Raw genomic sequence first — 22661 nt, forward strand, 5'->3', positions numbered from 1 at the left:
TGGCTCTCTCAGGGATTGAACTCCCAACCTTGGGTTTACCAAGCCATTACTTAAGCCACTGAGCTATCCTGCTTGTTGAAATAAATAGGTTTAAGCACACACCCCACCCTCACTGAATAGCCAGAATGTTTGCAATTACTTACCTTTGTTCCTGTAGGGTTACAATTGATTAGTGAGTTGGATGGTGAGTTCTGATTAATATGAAACGCTATTGGACAGTTTAAATGTAACCAGGGGTAATGGTGAAGCACTATTGGGCAGTTTAAAAGACCCAGGAGTTGGTGGAATGCTATTGGACAGTTTAAATGTAACCCCTGGGGTAAAGGTGGAGCACTATTGGGCAGTTTAAAAGACCCAGGAGTTGGTGGAATGCTATGAGTCATTCTTGCTAGAAAAACACCTCACCCCCAAACTTTAAGCATGAAAGAAACAACCAACCCCAAGACATTAACTGATTTTGCAAAAGGGGACCCTGCACTTGGAAATGGGGTACTGTTTAACACTGTAAGAAAGCCACAAATGTATTTTAACTTACAGGGGTGGAGGAAGCCCTATTGTGTATATAGCATGGTTCCCACAACAGAGATACAAAAGGGTGTTCTGCAGAATCTATTATTTGAGAGCTGTGATGATTAAATTAACCTGTTAGCAACTATGTTGAAACAATGGGGCTAAGAGGGTATAAAAACCTTAGGTATGCTGCAGTCTGTCCTTTTAACAGAAAATCTTTTTACATAACTGCTGGACTGCAAAAAGAGGTAAGCTTGCTGTCTCTAACTCTGAAACTACTGCCACTTTTTGCCCATGCTGTCTTTAGTAAATAATGGTGCCTATGCTTATTGCAGTGTGATCTGTTTTAGCATGGAACCAGTAACTTCAAACTGCATTTTACCACCAGGCCAAGGTAAAAACCATTTTAACTATAGTTAGCTTAATACTGTTAATTTTAAAAAAGTATAGGGATTTGGTGGTAATGCTAACATGTTTGCTTGTTTTTAATCTGAAGGCCCACACACACATGGGGGGAACCAGAACAATCATGTTCCAGCAACACTTTATCCCATAGTGAAAGGTAACTTTTTTTTTACACAACTGGTTTTTAAAATGCATGTGGGCTTTTGAAAAGTGTGTGGCTGCAAGCTTGATTTGGGATGGGGGGGTGGGGGGGGGGTTGTGAAGGCATAGGTTTTTTACAAAAGTATTTGGTTTGTTTTAAACAGGTTTTTTTGTTACTGTACATAATGTGGTGTGTGTTTAAAATGGGCTTTGAGGGGAAAGGCCCAAACTCATGGGCTTTTAAATGCAGAGGGGTAGGGTGGGCTGCAACTGGTTTTTAAATGCATGTGGGCTTTTGAAAAGTGTGTGGCTGCAAGCTTGATTTGGGATGGGGGGGGGGGATTTGTGAAGGCATAGGTTTTTTTACAAAAGTATTTGGTTTGTTTTAAACAAGTTTTTTTGTTACTGTACATAATGTGGTGTGTGTTTAAAAATGGTCTTTGAGGGGAAAAGGCCCAAACTCATGGGCTTTTAAATGCAGAGGGGTAGGGGAGCTGCAACTGGTTTTTAAATGCATGTGGGCTTTTTGAAAAGTGTGTGGCTGCAAGCTTGATTTGGGATTGGGGGGAGGTGGGGGGGGGGAGATTTGTGAAGGCATAGGTTTTTTACAAAAGTATTTGGTTTGTTTTAAACAGGTTTTTTTGTTACTGTACATAATGTGGTGTGTGTTTAAAATGGGCTTTGAGGGGGAAAGGCCCAAACACATGGGCTTTTAAATGCAGAGGGGTGGGGGGGGGGGGCTGCAACTGGTTTTTAAATGCATGTGGGCTTTTGAAAAGTGTGTGGCTGCAAGCTTGATTTGGGATGGGGGGGGGATTTGTGAAAGCATAGGTTTTTTACAAAAGTATTTGGTTTGTTTTAAACAGGTTTTTTTGTTACTGTACATAATGTGGTGTGTGTTTAAAATGGGCTTTGAGGGGGAAAGGCCCAAACACATGGGCTTTTAAATGCAGAGGGGTAGGGTGGGCTGCAACTGGTTTTTAAATGCATGTGGGCTTTTGAAAAGTGTGTGGCTGCAAGCTTGATTTGGGATTGGGGGGAGGTGGGGGGGGGGAGATTTGTGAAGGCATAGGTTTTTTACAAAAGTATTTGGTTTGTTTTAAACAGGTTTTTTTGTTACTGTACATAATGTGGTGTGTGTTTAAAATGGGCTTTGAGGGGGAAAGGCCCAAACACATGGGCTTTTAAATGCAGAGGGGTGGGGGGGGGGCTGCAACTGGTTTTTAAATGCATGTGGGCTTTTGAAAAGTGTGTGGCTGCAAGCTTGATTTGGGATGGGGGGGGGGATTTGTGAAAGCATAGGTTTTTTACAAAAGTATTTGGTTTGTTTTAAACAGGTTTTTTGTTACTGTACATAATGTGGTGTGTGTTTAAAAATGGGCTTTGAGGGGGAAAGGCCCAAACACATGGGCTTTTAAATGCAGAGGAGTGTGTGTGGGGGGGTGCAACTGGTTTTTAAAAGGCATGTGGGTTTTTGAAAAGTGTGTGTGTGGCTGCAAGCATGATTTGGTGTGTGTGTGGCTGCAAGCTTGATTTGGGATTGGGGGGGGGATTTGTGAAAGCATAGGTTTTTTACAAAAGTATTTGGTTTGTTTTAAACAGGTTTTTTGTTACTGTACATAATGTGGTGTGTGTTTAAAAATGGGCTTTGAGGGGGAAAGGCCCAAACACATGGGCTTTTAAATGCAGAGGAGTGTGTGGAGGGGGTGCAACTGGTTTTTAAAAGGCATGTGGGTTTTTGAAAAGTGTGTGTGTGTGTGGCTGCAAGCATGATTTGGTGTGTGTGTGTTATAAAGCTGGGATGGGGGGGGCAAGGGGGATTTGTGAAGGCATAAGTTTTTTTAAAAAGTATTTGGTTTTTACTGTGCATAATGGATTTTTAAAAAGCAGTTTTTGGTTTTTATTTTGCAAAATAAGATGTTTATTGTAGGGCCAGAAATGATTATTTTGTTGTAAAGCTATGATTTTTAAATAGAAAAACACCCTGCTGAATGAATATATATAATTTAAGTTTTACAAGATGGTTTTATGTGTTTGCTCCACAGTACTGTCAAAACATGACCAGAGGGAAAACAAACTCAAAAGAAAAAGAGAGGAGACAGCTGAAAAGGAAAATTCACCAGCATCAGTGACTGATGGACGGATGAAGCCTAGTAAATATATTTGGCTTATTGGTTTAGTTGTTCTATGAGGTTTTGTATTTTAAGTAAATACATAGGTGTGGGTGAGAGAGAGATGGTAAGGTTCAGGTTTTTTTTGTAACATGTGTTTTTTTTCCCCTCATAGGCATGGGCAACCTTTCTGAAAATACTGTAGTCAGCGCTACAAGGACACCTCCTCCAGAACCACCAAAGAAACTCAAAAGAAAAAGAGAGGAGACAACTGAAAAGGAAAATTTACCAGCATCAGTGACTGATGGACAGATGAAGCCCAGTAAATATATTTTGCTTATTGGTTTAGTTGTTCTATGAGGTTTTGTGTATTAAGTAAATACACAGGTGTGGGTGAGAGAGAGAGAGATGGTAAAATTCAGTTTTTTTTGTAAACTGTTATGGTTTCTTTCCCCTCATAGGCATGGGCAACCTTTCTGAAAATGCTGTAGTCAGCGCTACAAGCACACCTCCTCCAGAAGAACTACCAAAGAACCAAAAATCTGCTTTGAGACCTTTAACAACGCAAAACAGCACTGAAGTGCAGATGAAGCATCCGGGCAGCCCAGACCTCATATACGTGAAACCCAAGGACAAAACAAAAGACTCTGGTAAAAAGCAACCACACAAACACAACTCCAGTTGCTCAGCGGCTACAGCCACACCAAGCCCTGAGAAAACTGTGAGCGAAAATGCCCACATTCACAAACCCAGAGCACGCACTCTAGGGGTTCTGAAGGTGCGCAAACCTGGAGCATGTGATGTATGGGCTCCATATAAAAAACCATGGACTAGAAGCTTCTGCGATGCCAAGGTGTTGCAACCACACAAACACAATTCCAGTTCTTCAGCGGCCACCGCCACAGCAAGCCCTGAGAAAACTGTGAAAGAAAATGCCCACGTTCACAAACCCGGAGCATGCGCTCTAGGGGTTGTGAATAAAACACCGAGCACTGACAAAACATTCTCCCAAAACCATAAGCTCGCCACAGCTCCCCCAAGTTCTAGTGTTTGGGAAGAGTTTGATGCTTCCATCAGAAAAGTGATGGATGCTGTATCCTCGGGGAGTCTAAAAGAACGGCCTTCTAGAAAGACTTGGGAAAAATATGATGCTTTGTTCAGAGCAATGTTAAAAGACAGGAGGGCTGAAAAGGGTGTCTCTGAGCAGGCATGACTAGTCGTGGAAAGGGGCCTGGGTAAAAGGGGCACCCTCCAGAGTACACATCAGCTTATGTGTAAACAAAAGGGGGGACAGCGCTTGAGGGATAAACGGATGGCTGCCAAAAAGTTTCAGGCCAGGGTGGCTGTAAAAATCTTAAAAAGGGCTAAAGAGGTAATGAGGAAAAAAAAACAAAGAGAGATGCCTCCTACTGGAGGCTCTCAGACTGGCTTCTCTGAAAATGGGGAGATGGAATCAGACTCTGGTTTAGCAAATTCCCCAGAGGGCTCTCTAGACAGGCCCCATTCTACTTCCAATGACCCTCATGGAGGCTTCTCAGAGTTTGACTCCCAAATAGCATCTGATGTAGAAGATCCCTCTAATGATCCCATAGAGGAACCCCCAAGTAACCCCGAAAATGCAGAGGTGTATATGGAAAGAGTGAGAAGTTGGCAACATGAATTACCTAGATTTGGGGGGTCAGTATATTGTGAGGAATTTCGTTTTGTCAATCTTGAGCAAATAAATTCAGCTCAGCAGGTTGTTGAAGCCATACACCAAGGAATACAGTTGGTGCTCGATGATGTTAATGGTAGGGTAGGCCCTGATGATTACGTTCAGTTACGTTTAGAGAGCCGTAATTTAGCTAACCCTTTGTTTTCAGTCAGAAGAACTAGGGATGAGCTATCTGCTGAGGATTTCTTAAATCAGACCTCAAAGCTGCTACAGAGCAATAGAGAGTTGCATCTCGATGGGACATTGCGCCTTGTTGTGACAGTTGTGAAAAACAGGGGTGGGGGTGCTCGTAGAGTTTTAAATTCTATCCTTAGTAGTCAAATTATTCATAAAAAAAGACAGTGTTGGTAGACCTGACTTACACCCGGTACCAATCTGTGTTTTGCTGGTGGCCTTTTGGCCGTCATGTCCGATCGTAAACCTACGGACACGGAATTGTTAGCGGAGGCGAGAAAGTTGCATGAGAAACTGGGGTGGTCAGATCAAAAAAAGATTCTGGTCAGTGACGTAGCAAAGTTTGAACAGCATTTAGGAGTGAACATACACGTGGTGCTTTATACGGAAAAAGGTGGCTGGGGCTTTTTTAAAACAGGAGGCCTCACGTACCCCAAGACTTATTTCATCCTGTTGCACGATGAGCATTACTATGGAGTTCTGGATGTGAAAAGTTGTTTGGAGCGAAAATTATTGTGAGTTTTGCCACACGGTGTACAGCCACGACCACTCTTGTAGGTATCGTTGCCGCCTCTGCTTGAGTGTAACGTGCTCAGACAGCGTGGGCGTGCAGCTGCGGTGTCCTAGCTGTAGACTGTATTGTCGATCCAAAGAATGTTTAGACAGACATATCGACTGTGCATCAAAAAACCAAGTTGAATGCCTGTCTAAAACTTTGTGTGATAAGTGTCAGTCTTACGTGAACAAGCGGCATAAGTGTAAAGGGAGGCGATGTAAGCAGTGTCAGGGTTTGATTGTTGGTGATGTAGACAGTCACTTTTGTTTTATGGATAGCCTTAGAAAGCCTGAATCCTCAGAAAAGTATATTTTTTATGATTTTGAATGCATGCAGGAGACTGGGTTGCACACTCCCAATTACATTTTTGCTATGTCCTTAAATCCAGAAAAATCCTGGGAATTTAAGGGCGATGAGTGTCTGTCTGTCTTTGTTAAGACCTTTATCGGCAAAGAGTTTCGCGACTATACGTTCCTAGCGCACAATTCCAAAGGTTATGATGCGTACTTCATCGTTAGGCAGTTACTGAAGGAAAAGATGTGCATAGAACTGATCACTCAGGGTAGTAAACTAATGTGTGTGGAAGTGAAGGCCCTGGGGATTCGTTTTATAGACTCTTTAAACTTCTTGCCCATGAAGCTTAGCAAGCTACCGCAGGCATTGGGATTTGAAGGGTGCAAAGGTTATTTTCCACATTTTTTTAACACTGTAAAAAATCAAAATTATGTGGGACCTATGCCCAGTGTGGCACACTATGGTGTAGAAAGCATGATGCCCAGGGAGAAAACAGAGTTTCTCGACTGGTATCAGGACCACAGTTCTGAGGTGTTTGACTTGCAGAAAGAGCTCGCGTATTACTGTCAGCAGGATGTCAAAATTTTGAGACAGGCTTGTATTCTATACAGAAAAGAGATCATGAAAATGACGGAGAAGGGAGATGTAGTAGAGAAAGAACCTGGTAAATTCACCGAAGTAAAACTGTGCATAGATCCATTCCAGTACATAACACTGGCATCTGTTTGCATGGCTATGTACAGGTTTATGTTTTTGGAGCCTAACACAGTAGCTCTTCTGCCTCCAGACAACTATCACAGGCAGAAAAAAAGATATTCAACCCCATCTATTCAGTGGCTGTTGTATATCTCTTACAAAGAAAATATACAAATACGGCATGCTTTACAGGGTGGGGAACTACAGGTAGGACCCTACTTTTTAGACGGTTATGCCGATGTTGATGGGCTACGCACAGCCTTTGAGTTTAATGGATGTTTTTTCCACGGCTGTGTCACCTGTTATTGTGAAAAAGCACAAAATCCTATGACGGGGACATCTTTTGGGTTTCTTTATTACAAGACGCAGCTCAAGGCTGACTATCTGAAACGACTTGGTTTTGTAGTGAGGACTCTTTGGGAGCACGAGTGGGAGGTGATGAAAGAAACAGACAGGGAGTTGGCAGACTTTTTAAACCGAGCCCAGTTACCCCAGCCTCTTGTGCCTAGAGATGCTCTTTTTGGGGGGAGAACAAACGCTATCCGCCTGTATTACAAGCCTAACCCCGGGGAAGAAATCCACTATTATGATTTTACCAGCCTGTACCCTTTCGTAAACAAAACCAAAGAATACCCTATCGGACACCCCGATATACTTTATGACAAATTTGGACCCCTGGCAAATTATTTTGGAATTGCAAAAGTTAAAGTTTACCCCCCACGAGGCCTGTTTTTCCCATTGCTACCCGTCAGAGTGGGTGGCAAGCTTATGTTCCCGCTATGCCAAACCTGTGCGGAAACCGAGCAGCAGGAGACATGCACCCATACTGACGAGGAGCGGGCCATCCTGGGGACTTGGTGCACGGTGGAATTGAACGCGGCTATAGCGAAGGGGTACGTGGTGGCTAAAATCTATGAAATCTGGCATTTTAATGAAAAATCTAATAAACTCTTTTCAGAGTACATAAAATTACACCTCCGCCAGAAACAAGAGGCTTCAGGGTATCCCAGTTGGTGCACCAACGAGGAAAAACAAAATAAGTACGTTAGCGATTTCTGCCAGAAAGAAGGCGTGCGTTTACGCCAACATGAGATCAGATCAAACCCTGCTAAACGCCAAATCGCTAAACTGTTTTTAAATTCTCTGTGGGGTAAATTCGGCCAAAGAACCAACCTACCCAACACCAGCATCGTGAGAGACCCTGACGAACTCTTGCAGTACCTATTTTCCCCCAATTACAAGGTTTCATCCTGCGAGTTTATCGATGATGAAACAGCGTGCGTGTCTTGGAAGCATGCAAAAGAACGGTACTCTGTCTCTGGCAATACCAATGTTGTCATAGCCTGTTTCACCACCGCTTATGCCCGCTTAGAATTATACAGTCTGCTAGACGGTTTGCAAGAGCGGTGCCTGTACCACGACACTGACTCGGTGATATTTGTGAAAAGGGAGGGTGCCTGGAATCCCCCTTTGGGGGATTATTTAGGGGAACTCACAAGTGAGCTCCCGCCAGATCAACACATCACCGAGTTTGTGTCGGCAGGCCCAAAAACGTATGGGTATAAGTTGTCTGGAGGAAAGGCCTGTATAAAAGTCAAAGGTATTACCCTAAACGTAGCAAACTGTGAAAAAATCAACTTTGAAAGTTTAAAAGATCTAGTCCTGGACTACTGCACGGGCCTGCGAGATAACGAAAACACCTCAAAAAAGATAGAGGTGCAGCAGCCCTCTATTGTAAGAAACAAAAACCAGTGGCAAATAGAAACAAAAACCCTTAAAAAAACACAAAAAGTGGTTTATAACAAGAGGGTCCTAGGAAAAGGTTTTAAAACCCTGCCCTACGGCTTTTGAAAAAAATGGATACGAGGTGGAAACACCCCTTTTCCGCAATTCTTGCGGGGCCTAGCAACTGCGGAAAAAGTTACTTTATAAAAAATGTGTTGAATAATGCCAAACAAACACTATCTGTTATGCCTGAGAATATCGTGTGGTGTTATAGTTGTTGGCAACCTCTGTATAAAGAACTGCTCTGTAAATATCCCTTTATCAATTTTATGGAGGGGTTGCCTGATGCTTTGGATGATGACAGTTTGTTTCCTACTAATAAAGTAAATATGGTTATCATAGACGATCTGATGAACTCTGCTTGTGAAAGCGGTGAAATCGAGAAAGCTTTTACCAAGTACGTGCATCACAGAAACCTGAGCATTATGTATATAGTTCAGAACGTATTTTGTCAGGGAAAAAAGAGTCGCACAATTAACCTAAACACAAAGTACATGGTTCTATTCAAAAACCCCAGGGATAAATTACAAATTGCTACGCTCGCTCGGCAAATGTACCCTGGCAAAGCTCAATTCTTTCTAGAAGCTTTTGAGGATGCTACCAAAAGACCTTATGGCTACCTGGTGGTGGATTTAAATGCTTCCACACCGGAAGCTTATAGACTAAGAACCGGTCTTTTCCCTCCAGACTGGCCAGTGGTTTATACTTTAAAAAAAACAGCTGGATATAAAAAGAAATGACTTATCGGCAGGTCCCTTTTTAACAGCTGGGACTGCTGACTGAAAACATGTCTAGCTGCGTGAAGAGAAACCTGGGCCTTTTAAAATTACTTAGCAAATCGTCCCCGCAGCAAAGGAAGGCTATTCTGTGTTCGGCCTCTGACGATCTAGTAGTGGCCATCTCAGAAATAGCGCTCAATACCTTAAAAGGAAACATACCTTTAACACAAAATCAAGTGCGTGTGTTGAAAAAGAAACGCACGCTTATAAAAACTTTGTGTAATAAGAGCGTTTCACTTAAAAGAAAAAAGCATCTGGTAAAGCAGTCTGGGGGGGTTTATTGGGCCTCTGTTAAGTTTTGCTATCCCCCTGATAACAGGGCTTTTAACTAATCGATAATGGAGTATGCAGAAAAAATGTACCTGGTGCCCAGCCACCAGTTGGAGCAATTAAGGGCTCCCCCTCCAGCAGAGGAAAATATCAGAACAGCAGCAACTCGCTTACTGGATGCTGAAATGAAGTCTGTTCTTCAAAGAACTGACCTGGCCGAATACGAAAAGGCTAAACTTTACAGCGCCGTGCTTCAAAGGTACCTAACGTACGTGAAGCAAAGTGATGCGGATAAAGGGAAAATAAGTCTGTTTCTACCGGAACAGGAACAAAGCGTAACTGCCAAACCCCCAGAAACACCAAAGAACTCAGACTCTGTTGCTCAGGAGGTGCTGGATAATGTGAATAAGCGTTATAAAAAAAATGCAATAGTATTGCTAAATAAACTGGGGCAGGATAAAAATCTCTCTTCATGGAATGATAAAGGGTCTTTTGTGTACAAAGGCTCTGTGGTTAATGGTTCTAACATGCTTGACTTAGTCAGGGCTGTCACCCAAACTCGCTCTGTACCTAGCAAACGTGTACCTAAAGGATGGGATGTGTTTATGAATGCCATGGCGGAACTGAACGTACCATCTTCTGTCATGGGCAATGCAGCCAACAGAGACCTTTTGGAACGCCTCAAGGCCTCGACTGCTGACACCGGGGTGGATCAGGAATCCGTGACCCCTTTTTTGCCCTATAAAAAAAAAAAAAAGATTGGCTAAAAGAGCCCAATGGCTCAGTGTGTAACGTTTTTCACATTCTAAAAATTTTAAAACTTGTAATGTTTTGCTTTAAATAAAACATTTCTAGATTTTTTTTTAAAAAATCTGTGTAATTTTTTCAATTGGTCATTTAAAAAACAGACAAACATCAATTTCTTTAAACCCCTAACCTGGGGTGCTTTATTGGGTAACATGGCTATAAAAATCATTACAAGATACACATGTCTGGGCTTGTTGAAACATGTTTTGAGCAAGGCTAGGCATGCCCAAAAATTTAAATTTATTTTTTACAAAATTTATCACCATCCGGTCATTTTGCACTAAGTCGTCAGAATACAATTTTAAAATCCGGTCAAAAGATAAACCCTTGCTACGATGATGTAAAAAAAACACGCAGTGATAGCCACAGGCGACGGAGCGGGGGTCTTGTAATTGTCTATTGTGAAACACCATGTCTGTGGCATTTTTGTTTAAAAATTTCATAATGCTTTTAGGAAACAACACACTGTTCGGGGGTTGCCCATATGAGTCAAAAAACTCTCCATGGTTATGCTCCGCCAGATACAGGGCGAGCCAGTGTTCACCCGGTTGGTTGTGTGGATGCGTGTTCACCACCAAACCTACGGGCCTCTGAGACAGCTTGCTTCCAGGGAGCCAATCACAAGGAACACATCTAAAAAATTCTTTTTGTGTAAGGATCCGTTGATAAGACACGTGAGAGCTGCACGGTGTCCATGTTCACATGTAGTCAAACAGAACATTTCTTCTTTGATTTATTTCTATGACGTTGTCAAAAACTCCATACACAATCATATTGACGGTAACCGTTAAAGCCCTTCCAAACCGTATTTCTGCTCTCAGGTTCCCAGTTTTAATCAGGGAATAGTGATCTGCGCATTCCTGGTCGGGAGACAGGTCAAAGGCAAACAAGGTGTAACCCTGTGCAAACTCCTCACGGTCGATTAACAGAGAACGATCTTTCATGTGTTTACCAGCTGTCTGTACCAGATTCATGTATTCTCTCACGCAGCGTCCTGCCTCGAAGTCCGGTTGCAGAGGCTTGGTCGGTACCTGTTCACCATCCACATACAGGGCCACAAAATTAATATCGTAATGTTTAAAATGAAAGGGATTTTTAGTGTAACTGCCGCTAAAGGCATCGTTATCCACAAATCCTAGGACAAGCATTTTGGGTAACTGTCCCAAGAACAGGTTTTCCTGGTTACTGACCCTGCTGCCTGCAGGGATGCTAAACACTTTCATTCCCACACGGTCCACGGGGTATTTAGCATTAGCGGCAAGCAGGGCCTCTGCATGCCCCAAACGGACACCCGGGGCCACCCGTACTTTCTTCACAAAAAGGGACGCTGATACAATGCGCAGTTTAAAGCCTTCAGCCGCACTGCCCATAAACAGAAGGCGTCTTTACTGCGTGTCAGTTTAATTTTCACATCCACTCCGTTTAACAAAAGTTTTTCTTGAAAAAACAGGTCACTGTGTAGATGGCCCAGCAGCTCTACCGTTCTGCTCTGGGCCGTCAGCTTTGCACGCTTCACAAACCCTAGATTCTCTCCATCCAACTCTGTTTTTTCATGTTGTCCAGCAGTGTCTTTGTAAAACAGGCCGGCAGAAAATTGCGTGGCGAGGGTGTCATCGCTGTAATTGAGCACTGATTCTATAAAGGCCCTGTAAGGGTAACAGTTGTTGCTTTGGCTTACAAGGCGGTCTCCCAGCGTAACATCCAACTGACTGAAAATAGAGGCCACGGGGTAATTCACCAGGCCCACTTCGGCGTCCGCAGCAAGTTCAGTTCCGTCTCCTTTTACAATCTTGCAACACAGGTAAAGCAGCGTGTTGTTTAAATCCATATAATCTATGCCATTCCCTGCTATAAAAAGTCAATGGGGGCAGACTCCGTAACGGCCGATAGAGGTGGCACCTCGATGTAAATGCTTTTCTCGATGCTGGTCTGCGTAGGGGCTATTTGAAACAAGTCTAGTTCGGATTTGGTGCACTCTTCAGACCCGCAGTGAACAAAAGCCATATTGATTAAAATATGTCTCTTTTACCAGGCAGAGCGCGTCTCCTCTTTTGCCCAGGCTGCTTCTTGGACTTTCGTTTATGGCCGGCTCTGCGTGTCAAAGCCCTTCTTTTAAAAGGTTTTGGGGGACCTGTGCGTCTCGGGTATGACGTATTTCTCTTTCTTTTCTTCCTCCTTTTAATGTACATCAGCCCTGATCCTTCCTGTGAAGCTGTATTCCCCACCTTCTCCAGAACAGCACGGGAGACATGACCTACCACATCTTTAGCTATGTTTTGAGCGGCGGTTTTTACGTGGGGCTTAATAATCTCTAGCCCCCTCCTCAAAAGCGGTACAGCTTTTCGAAAGAGGCTACGAATATTCCACCCACACCAGCCCCGTACATCACGGGGGCCCCATGATATCCAGGAAGGGCGTATCCAGCCTGGGCTTTGTAATAGTTCCTGTAGATGGTGGGGTCGCCATAATTTTTTATGATCGCCATAATAGTGTTTTTTTTTGCTTTTTAGAAACCTCGCTCTCTCCGCAGTCGCAAATGCAGCTTGATGATCACCTTGCCGAAGCGAAATGAGACATGTCTGTTCTGATCTGTCTTTATTTCAATGGTAATGGTGTCGATGTGGTGTTTACTAACAGGAACGTAATGAGGTTTATCATAGGTGATGGTAACAAACTCATTGTTCCTTCCTTGGACAGGGACGCAGCGTAACAGGGGAACAGAAAAGTCCCCCACAAACTGGTGTTCTACAATATCCGTGTACAGATACAAGGAGTTAAAACCCCCTGTAATGTCTGCCGAGAAGGAAAATTTTTGGACATTGCGTTTTGGGCCCAAACCCAAAATGTTAGCTAGTTCCCCGCCAGTAGAAAACCCATAGTTAAAATTGGTAGATTTAAGTCTCACTTTTCTACCTACAGGGTCGTAGTTCATGACCATCTCAGGCGGTCCTTGGTGACGAGCCATGGTGCTGTTCATATGCTCCAGTAATTCAGGTATGGTCGAGTAATAACCTCGTCGTAGGATGAAATTCCACTTCGTATCTTCAAAGGTAATTTCAAAAGGGGTGTCTTCATTGATAGTATTCCAGCTGTGCGGGTATTGTATTTCCACTAACCCCACCTCCCAGGCACCTGGGAGATCCAAGGGCTTAATTAGCCGTATTGTAAAGTTCGAGATGGTGTTTTGGGGAAAAACTGCAGAGCTGGCATTGCTGGGCAAAGTGATGTAAAACCCTCCGTCGCTCATTATTATTTTTTCTTCTATCTGTCTTTGCAGGAGGAATTGTTTTTTTTTTTTTTTTCTCTCTTTGGTTTGTCTCTAAATGTCACAGAGTTGAGAAGCTTCCACCCAGCTGTTAAACTTATCAGGCCAACCCAACCATTTTACCAGTAAGTGTTTTTTTCTCCCTTTCCTTTCTCCGCTAGAATTTTTTCAATCCTGTAAATCCTGTCTCGTTTGGGGTTTACTTTTTGTAATTCTTCAGGGTAAAAAGATCCAGTAACTGCCTCACCTTCATAATCTTTAATCGGTATACAGGTCTTCGGCCCCTGGTTAAGGCTTCATCCACTATGAATATCTCATCGGTAAACGTCTGTTCATAACCTTTTTCAAAAGCGCCTTTGGTTTTAGATAGTCTCACGTGATCGCCTTTTCTAAAAGGGGGAACAACCTGTTTTATTTTAAAACTGTCTCCGTAAACCGTTTTCCACACCTTCAGAGAATTTGAAGGGTTAACATCTATGGGTCTGGTACGTATAGTCCTGTGAAAGCTCTGGTTATAACTCTTTATAAAGTCAGGTAAGACGTCAATGTAGCGAAAGGTGTTATGGGCTGTAAAATATCTCCACATCCTAGTTTTTAAAGTTCTGTTAAATCGCTCCACAACCCCTGCTTTGACTTCATTATTAGTAAGAAAATGGTGAACCCCATGCTGCTTTAACAGTCCACTTAAAGGTTTGTTTAAAAATTCTTTCCCCCGATCGGTTTGTAATTTTTGAGGCACGCGACCTTCGCTGAAAATAGCTTTAAAGGCCTTGGATACCTCACCACTTGTCTTGTCTTTTAGGCATAAGGCCCAGGCATATTTGGATAAAATGTCTATCACTGTTAAGATGTACTTAAAGCCATTGTTGTGTTTGGAGAACTGATGCATATCCACCAAATCTGCCTGCCACTGTGCATCCACATCTGAAACAATAGTCTTGTTTCTTTTAAAATGTATTCGAGCTGGTTTGTGTAAAGTGTAAGCATCCTGGTCTGAAAGCCAAGCTGTTACCTGTCTTCTATTAAAGTTTTACTATGCTTTCTGGCCACTTGAAAAAGAGGGTTCACTCCGCCAAAGCTCCCAACTTCCCTGGGATTGTAATATATTTTCTTTAACAGAGCTGTCGGTGTAGACATGACTGTTACTGGTACCGTCTTTTACTACCACAAGTATAAAAGGGGACACGCTCATATTGACACATTTAAATACATTTTATTAATTGCCTGGTTTAACATGATCTTTTACAGCCGCCTGTAAATGGACGCCTTAACTGCTTCCATAAGGGAGTCTGAGCTGTTTCATTCTTCCATTTTGTGATTTTCGGCTTCAGATCTGTCTCTCGGATAGCAGTAAAAACAGCTGACGCGCAAGTTCTTAAAGGCCTCCAGAAAGGCATCGTCGAGCTCCTGAAAAATTTCAGAAAAAGAAACAGAGTAAGTAAGTACCCCAGCTGCTGGATTTTTTTTTAATTTATGCAAACCCCCGGTTCCTAGCTTCATTACCCACCCCCTCCTCTACCGCCATTTCTTAATCATTCATTTACCTGAGCGCCATCTTTTCCATTTGCCTTGTCCACCGGTGACTCTCCCAAGCGGCGATCTGAGGGGGTGGACAAAGAGAGGTCATCAGGCTCCTCAGGGTGCCTCACGAGGGGTTTCTGGTCGGTTTCCGACGTATCCATCAACTGGTCGGCCAAGGGCTCCTCTCGATCGTTCCCTCCTCCTCCTCAGAACTGTCGCTGGTGTAGGTCCTGCGCCACATAAGTATGGTGCTTGGGTCCAAAACAAAGTCCGAAGTTCTAACGGGGGTGGTAAAGGAGTCCATGTTTTCCTCTGAGCAGCCTTTCCACGCTTTCTAAAACACGTGTCCTTGGTAAGAAAAATGGCCTCCTCTGTTCGGCGCTGGTACTTATGGGGTATTGGTGCTGCACTCGGGTTGGCGGAGGGCCTTGGGAGGAGTTCTTAGAGGGGTCACCCCGGTTGGTCAAAATCTCCTCTCGGGGTGGTCCTTTCGGGAGGAAACCCCTCCTGATTGGTAGAGGGTGGTGGGAGGAGTTCTTAGAGGGGTCACATGACCCTCTTCTAGACGGGGTCATCCACCCCCGGAAGTCGCCCTGATTGGTCAAATCTCCTCTCGGGGTGGTCCTTTCGGGAGGAAACCCCTCCTGATTGGTAGAGGGTGGTGGGAGGAGTTCTTAGAGGGGTCACATGACCCACTTCTAGATAGGTCACCGGCCCCCGGAAGTTGCCCTGATTGGTCAAATCTCCTTTTGGGGTGGTCCTTTTGGGAGGAAACCCCTCCTGATTGGTAGAGGGTGGTGGGAGGAGTTCTTAGAGGGGTCACATGACCCACTTCTAGATAGGTCACCCGCCCCCGGAAGTTGCCCTGATTGGTCAAATCTCCTCTTGGGGTGGTCCTTTCGGGAGGAAACCCCTCCTGATTGTAGAGGGTGGTGGGAGGAGTTCTTAGAGGGGTCACATGACCCACTTTGCTTCCGGTCATGTGGCCATCTTGACCCCGGAAGTAATACCCCCATAGGGTGGGACTTCCGGTGACAGGTGGGAGGGACTAGAGGGGTCACGGGGCGGGGTTAGGGGCGGGGTTAGGGTTTGATTGATGGTAGGGCCCTTATACTACTTTCTTTTAAGCAATTGACCCTGTATTGTGTCACCTTAATACAGAGAGATCATTTGTATGTAATTTCTTTCTTTTTATATAAAGCTTTCTTTTTGAGACCTGTTGGAGTTTTCTTTTTCTGGGAAATTTCAGGGAAATTGAATCTGTACTCACCAGGGAATTGGTGGGAGGAAGAAATCAGGGGGAAATCTGTGTGTGTTGGATTTGCTAGCCTGATTTTGCATTCCCTCTGGGTGAAGAGGAAAGTACTTTTTGTTTCCAGGACTGGGAACAGAGAGGGGGAGTCACTCTGTGTAGTTTCACAGAGCTTGTGTCTGTGTATCTCTCCAGGAGCACCTGGAGGGGGGAAGGGAAAAAGAATTATTTCCCTTTGTTGTGAGACTCAAGGGATTTGGGTCTTGGGGTCCCCAGGGAAGGTTTTTCAGGGGGACCAGAGTGCCCCAAAACACTCTAATTTTTTGGGTGGTGGCAGCAAGTACCAGGTCCAAGCTGGTAACTAAGCTTGGAGGTTTTCATGCTAACCCCCATATTTTGGACGCTAAGGTCCAAATCTGGGACTAAGGTTATGACAAGGCCCATTACTCAATGAGGAGGAAAAGACATAACAGAAATCACAGCAATGGCTGAAGTGTTAAATGACATTTTTTTCTGTTTTCACCAAAACTGGATCAGCCATTGGACTACTAATATAGTGAACATCCATGATCTGAGGTTAACATAGGGAAAGAACAAATAAGAATTACTTAGACAAGTTGGATGTCTTCATATCATCAGGGCCTGATGAAATACATTCTAGAATACTTGAGGGACTAGCTAAAGAGACCTCTGAGCCATTAGTGATTATCTTGAGAACTCATGGAGGGCAGGTAAAAACCCAAAGGACTGGAAAAGGGCAAATATAGTAGCTATATATTGAAAAGAGTAATAAGGACAACCCAAGGAATTATAGACCAGTCACCTTAACTTTGATACCGGGAAGGATAATGGAGCAAACAATCAATTTGTAAGTACCTAGAAGATACTAAAGTAATAAGTAACAGTCAATATGGATTTGTAAAGAACAAATCATGTAAAACCAACCTAATATTTTTTATTTGACAGGGTAACAAGCCTTGTGAATGTTGGAGGGGAGCAGTAAATGTGCTATATCTCAACTTTAGTAAGGCTTTTGATGCTGTCTCATGTGACCTTCTCAAAAGACAAGTAGGCAAATATGGCCTACACAAACCTGCAATGAGGTGGGAGCATGGTTGGTTGGAAAACCTTACTTAGAGTAGCTATCTGTGGTTCACAGTCAAGCTGGAAGGATATATCGAGTTGTATCATGCAGGGCTCTGTCCTGGGTCTGGTTCTATTCAATAGCTTCATAAATGATCTGGATAATGGCACAAAGAGTACACTTATAAAGTTTGCAGATTGTATGAGAGGAGTTGGAAGTGGTTTGGGGGATAGGATTAGGATACAAAATTATCTTGACAAACTGGAGAAATGGTCTGAAATAAATAGGATGAAATTCAGTAAGGACAAGTGTGAAGCACTACACTTAGGAAGGAATAATCAATTGTATAAATGCAAAATAGGAAATGACTGTCTAGGAAGGAATACTGCAGAAAAAGATCTGGGGTTTATAGTGGATCACAAAGTAAATGAGTCAACCATGTATTAATATTGCAAAAGGAGCCAATATCATTCTGGGATGTATTAGCAAGTGGGTTGTAAGCAAGACATGAGGAGCAATTCTTCCACTCTAATCTACATTGATAAGACCTCAATTGAAGTATTGTGTCTAGTTCTGCTCACCACACTTTGGGAGCTGTAGCTAATTAGTTCATTTTATCATCCATTTATAATTGTGCTATGTGATGTTATGGTCAATTCATATGCTATTTCATATACAATCAAATGTATCCTAAATAGATTTAAATTGTAGGATTATAGACATATACGATTAACAAGTATTTAGGGGGGGAGGGATAGCTCAGTGGTTCGAGCATTGGCCTGCTAAATTGTGAGTTCAATCTTGAGGGGGCCACTTAGGGATTGGGGCAAAAAATTGGTCCTGCTAGTAAAGGCAGGGGACTGGACTCAATGACTTTTCAAAGTCCCTTCCAGTTCTAGGAGATTGGTATATCTCCAATTATTATCTTAGTGATGTGTGTGTATTAGGCATATAAGTAAAGCATGGCTGAAACCTGTAAGATTTTAGCTTAGCCATACTAGGCCACAGACTTAAGAATGCTTAACATGAGTGAGTGACCAAGGAATAACCCTTTGCCCATAAAGTCACAAGGTTACTGCAAATATGAGCCAATAGGTGATTCCAATAGACTATGAGACACCTGACTGTAACATCTTTAAATGTTGGTCTTGACTGCAGGATATGTATTATGTGTAAATGCTAATGAGAATAAGAGGGACCTATGAAAAATGGGAAATCCGTATATTCATGGGGTGTGGAAATACAGATAAGGAAAGGAGGGTTGACACCTTCATGCATGTGGTCAGAATTACAATATAAAAGAGGGTTCTGTGGTTGGGTATAAAGTGGGAAGACCCAAGGAATGACCCAGCACGAACCATCCCTCTAGCAATAATCATCTATTGAGAGGTTCATTGGACCCTAACATATCTTTCAGGAAGTGAGTATGACTTCAGTTATAATTATTACATAGGTTTGTAGGATTTCTAAATGCATGGGTAATTGTAACTGTACTTTTTGATTTAATAAAACTCATAGTACACATAAAACTTTGTACTTGTGACTGTGTCTGTGGTCATTATCCTTGGATTTTATGTGTTCCTAGAGCCTCCAAATTTGAGAAAAGCATCTGAAGCAATTTCACTCTGTTGAGCTTGAAACTGTAGCAAATGGAACTGAACCCATGGTGGTGTAATACAACATCACTAAATACATTTTAAAGTATAAAAGGCTATAAAATGATGCGGACAAATTGGAGAAAGCCAAAGGACAATAACAAAAATTATTAGCGGTCTAGAAAACATCACCTGCCAGGAAAGCTTGAAAAAAAATGGTGTTTTCTTTGTCTGCAGAACAAAAGACTGGGGAGGGGGAGGACATGATAATTGACTTTAAATGTGTAAAAGGTTGTTATAAAGATAAGTATAATAAATTGTACCCTTTATCCACCAAGGGAAGGACAAGAAGTAATGAGCTTAAATTTCAGAAGGGAGTGTGACCAAGTTGGAATTTTTGACCCCTATGTTTAACATGGCAACCCTGTTGGGGGAGGGGGGAGGACAAAGTTTGCTCTCTGAGAGTAGGCTAAGAGACATAGGTGGGTGGGTTTTGCCTAGCTGTCTGAGCCAAAATTGTCATTAAAAAGGACTGGCCAAGGCTGACCCCATATTGACATTGACACCTAGTAACCAACAACCAGATGGAGATGCATTTCCCTGCTTCTCAGTTTGAGAACAAAGGGGTAGAAAGTGAAGAGTGTGTGTGTGGGGGACAACATAATGGCTTCTGGAATAAGCTGGGAGCTCTCACCTGGGAACTGACTAAAGAGATCAGATAAAGAGAACTTGAAAATGGTTGGGGCTCTGAGCTAACCAGAATGGGCTATGCTTTAACCTTCATTTCTCTTCGCTAACCTAAGTATTTCCTGTGCTATGTTCCAATTGACTAATTTAAAGCTTCCTATTTAAAAAAAAACGCTGCTTGAGTGTTACTGTAATTACTTGGTGAGGTGCATTAATCCCTGACAAGTATACAAGTCTCTACCAGGAATCGATCTCAGCTGGGCTCACTGAATAGATCTCACAGGGTGAAGGGGAGTGCTGAAGGTCTTAGAGGTTCAGTCTTAGGAGGTGGTGAAGCTGTGTGGCCTTCCCTGAAAGGAGTGTGAGACCTGCTTGGGGTGGGGAAGTCTGCACATTGAAGGGGTTCCTCCAAGAACTTTTTCCAAGGCTGGGGATGTAGCATGGATCCTGTGGATCCATGACAAGGAGATTTTGGTTAGACATTAAGGAAACCTTCCTAACTGTCAGGGTGGCTAAGCACTGGAACAAATTACCTAGGGAAGATGTGGAATCTCTGTTACTGGACATTTTTAAGAACAGGTTAGACAAACACCTGTGAGGGGTGGTCTAGATCAGTGGTGGGCAACCTGCAGCCCACGGTCCACACACGGCCCGTCAGGGTAATCCACTGCTAGCTGCCAGACAGTTTGTTTACATTTGCACAGCTTCCTGCAGCTCCCACTGGCTGTGGTTCGCTGTTCTCAGCCTATGAGAGCTGCGGAAAGCAGCACGGGCCACAAGGACCTGCTGGCCGTCGCTTCCCACAGCCGTGAACAGTGGTCACTGGGAGCGGTGGGTGGCCGTGCAAATGTAAATAAACTTCACTAGCTGATTACCCTGATGCGCCGCAGGTTGCCTGCCACTGGTCTAGATAATATTCAGTCCTGCCTTAGTGCAGAGGACTGGACTAGATGATCTATCAAAATTCCTTTCAGTCCCACATTTGAATGATTCTATGATTTCTATGAAGCAAAGCAGAATTAGTGTGCAAGACAGACAGATCTATTAATGAAAGAACTGTTTCCTACAATGTGATTCTCTGTTTCCCATAAACTGATTCTGCTAATTAGTTTTCTAGGTGATTTACCATTATTACAAAATGGAACATAGTATAGTAATGTTATGTAATTTTTCCCCAAATCAAAACAATGTCGATTTAAGTTGGATGTGTCAAATATTTACTTTTGCCATTTGTCACAGACATATTATATGTAAAAATATTTTTGCTGAGAACACATAAAAGCTTTTTTTGTTTTGTTTCACTTTAGGGGCCCCATTAAAGAGCACTATTATTTATTCACTCAGCTAGCACCACTAATGTTGGCGAAGCATAAACTTATATAAAAAGAATGATAGCTAGTAATCTCTTCGGGGTCCACTAATGCAACAATCCTATGAAGTCTAGTTACATGAGCAATCCTATTGATTCCAATTGGGCGCTATTTGATGTGTAACGATTATAGGTATACTGTGAGCTAGCTTGTACATTTACACAGAGTATAGGAGTATAACGTGCCCACTTACTTCTGTGTGCAGACTATTCACATTGTGCGTCACAATCCAATGTATAGAAACCAGCTACCACAAGGTTTCTACTTCCCCTTCTTCACAAACAGACAGGGAGTAGGTTGCCAGAGGTGGGGAGTGGGTGGAGCCTTAGCCCAACACACCAATCAGCACAGTGAAGCCAGTGTGGAAGGGGAGGTAAATTGCACCAGGAAAATGGCTGGCACAGCTTAGTTCCAAAAGGAATAAGCAGGAATCACATTGTGACTTAACTGCCTGGGCTAGCCTGCCCACCTAGGACCCTGGGTACCTATTTAACGTGCTGCTGTCCATGCAGCCATAGCTTCACTGATATTGTTGCCCAATCTAGCTGTCATAAACAGATCGTTAACGATTAATGCCTCTTTTTCCTGTAAAGGGTTAAGAAGTTCAACCTAGCCTAGCAGGACACCTGACAGAGGAACCAATGGGGGACAAGATGTTTCAAAAGGAAGGAGGAAGTTTCCTTTGTTTAGTCAGTTTCAGCGGGACTGTGAAAAAGATCAAGGAACCAGCCTCTTATCAGAGTAGTAAGTTTTAGAAAAGAATAAATAGGTTTATGTTTATTCTCTTTTGTAACCTGTCTTTGTGCAATTAGAGGAATAATCACATTTGGGATTCTTGTGTGTACTAAGGTTTTTGCCCAGGGGAACATTCTGTGTTTTTAATCGGTTGTCTGTGAGATCAGCTTGTATGCTATCTCCCAGAGGTATTTTTTCTTTTACCTTTCTTTTCTTTAATTAAAAGCCCTCTTTTTAAGAACCTGATTGATTTTTCCTTGTTTTAAGATCCAAGAGGATTGGATCTGGACTCACCAGGAATTGGTGAGGGAAAAGAGCAGGGATGGTTAAATTCTCCTTGTGTTAAGATCCAAGGGGTTGGATTGGTGTTCATCAGGGACTTGGTGAAGAAGTCTCTCAAGACTATCCAGAGAAGTGAGTTAGTATTTGGGATGGTGGCAGCAAAACCAGAATTTAAGGCAGTCCTCAAATCTGTACTCTAAAGTCCAAGTGGGTGTGAAACCTAGACACTAGCTTCGATTTCCCTATTTCTATATTTTACATGATGATGCCATTACATCTTTTGGTGTGGGGGTAGACATACCCTATGTCACAATTCAGTCCCTGCCTGCTCCTGGGTCTGTACGCTTCAGTCATTTAGGGCAGATTCTGCTCAGAATCAGGACCTCAGTTAGGTGTAATGTGAGCCGGATTGATTAACGATGGATGGGGAGACATGTGAAGCAGAAACAATGAGGGGCAAAAATAATACTAAGATTATGCATGCAACGGCTTTGGTTGGTAATTTTTCAGTGGGAGTTGCTCACCTCACTTTGTTGGCCCTTTTTGAAAGACTGGAACTCTAACATATAGTTGCATACAAATTCTGCAGAAGGCAGTATGTAATTCAGTTCCCTCCAAGAATTTTCAA

At 43.0% G+C, this 22661-nt stretch overlaps 2 protein-coding genes across 4 annotated transcripts in view; one reads left to right on the plus strand and one right to left on the minus strand.

Moving 5' to 3' along the window:
• DMD (dystrophin) overlaps positions 1–22661 on the minus strand; it is a 1715077-nt gene that overhangs the window by 1608798 nt on the left and 83618 nt on the right. The gene's annotated exons all lie outside the window — the stretch shown is intronic.
• On the plus strand, positions 649–5212 carry LOC115657557. Of its 2 annotated transcripts, XM_030575584.1 has the most exons (5): positions 649–904; positions 1007–1072; positions 3102–3209; positions 3343–3489; positions 3629–5212. In XM_030575584.1, exons 1-5 carry the CDS (start codon positions 805–807, stop codon positions 4378–4380), a joined length of 1173 nt encoding a protein of 390 aa, XP_030431444.1. In that variant the 5' UTR covers positions 649–804; the 3' UTR covers positions 4381–5212. The 2 variants fall into 2 exon arrangements, with proteins under 2 accessions (XP_030431444.1, XP_030431454.1); XM_030575594.1 differs by lacking the exon at positions 3343–3489.

This window comes from Gopherus evgoodei, chromosome 1 (assembly GCF_007399415.2).
Source record: "Gopherus evgoodei ecotype Sinaloan lineage chromosome 1, rGopEvg1_v1.p, whole genome shotgun sequence".
Taxonomy (NCBI): domain Eukaryota; kingdom Metazoa; phylum Chordata; order Testudines; family Testudinidae; genus Gopherus; species Gopherus evgoodei.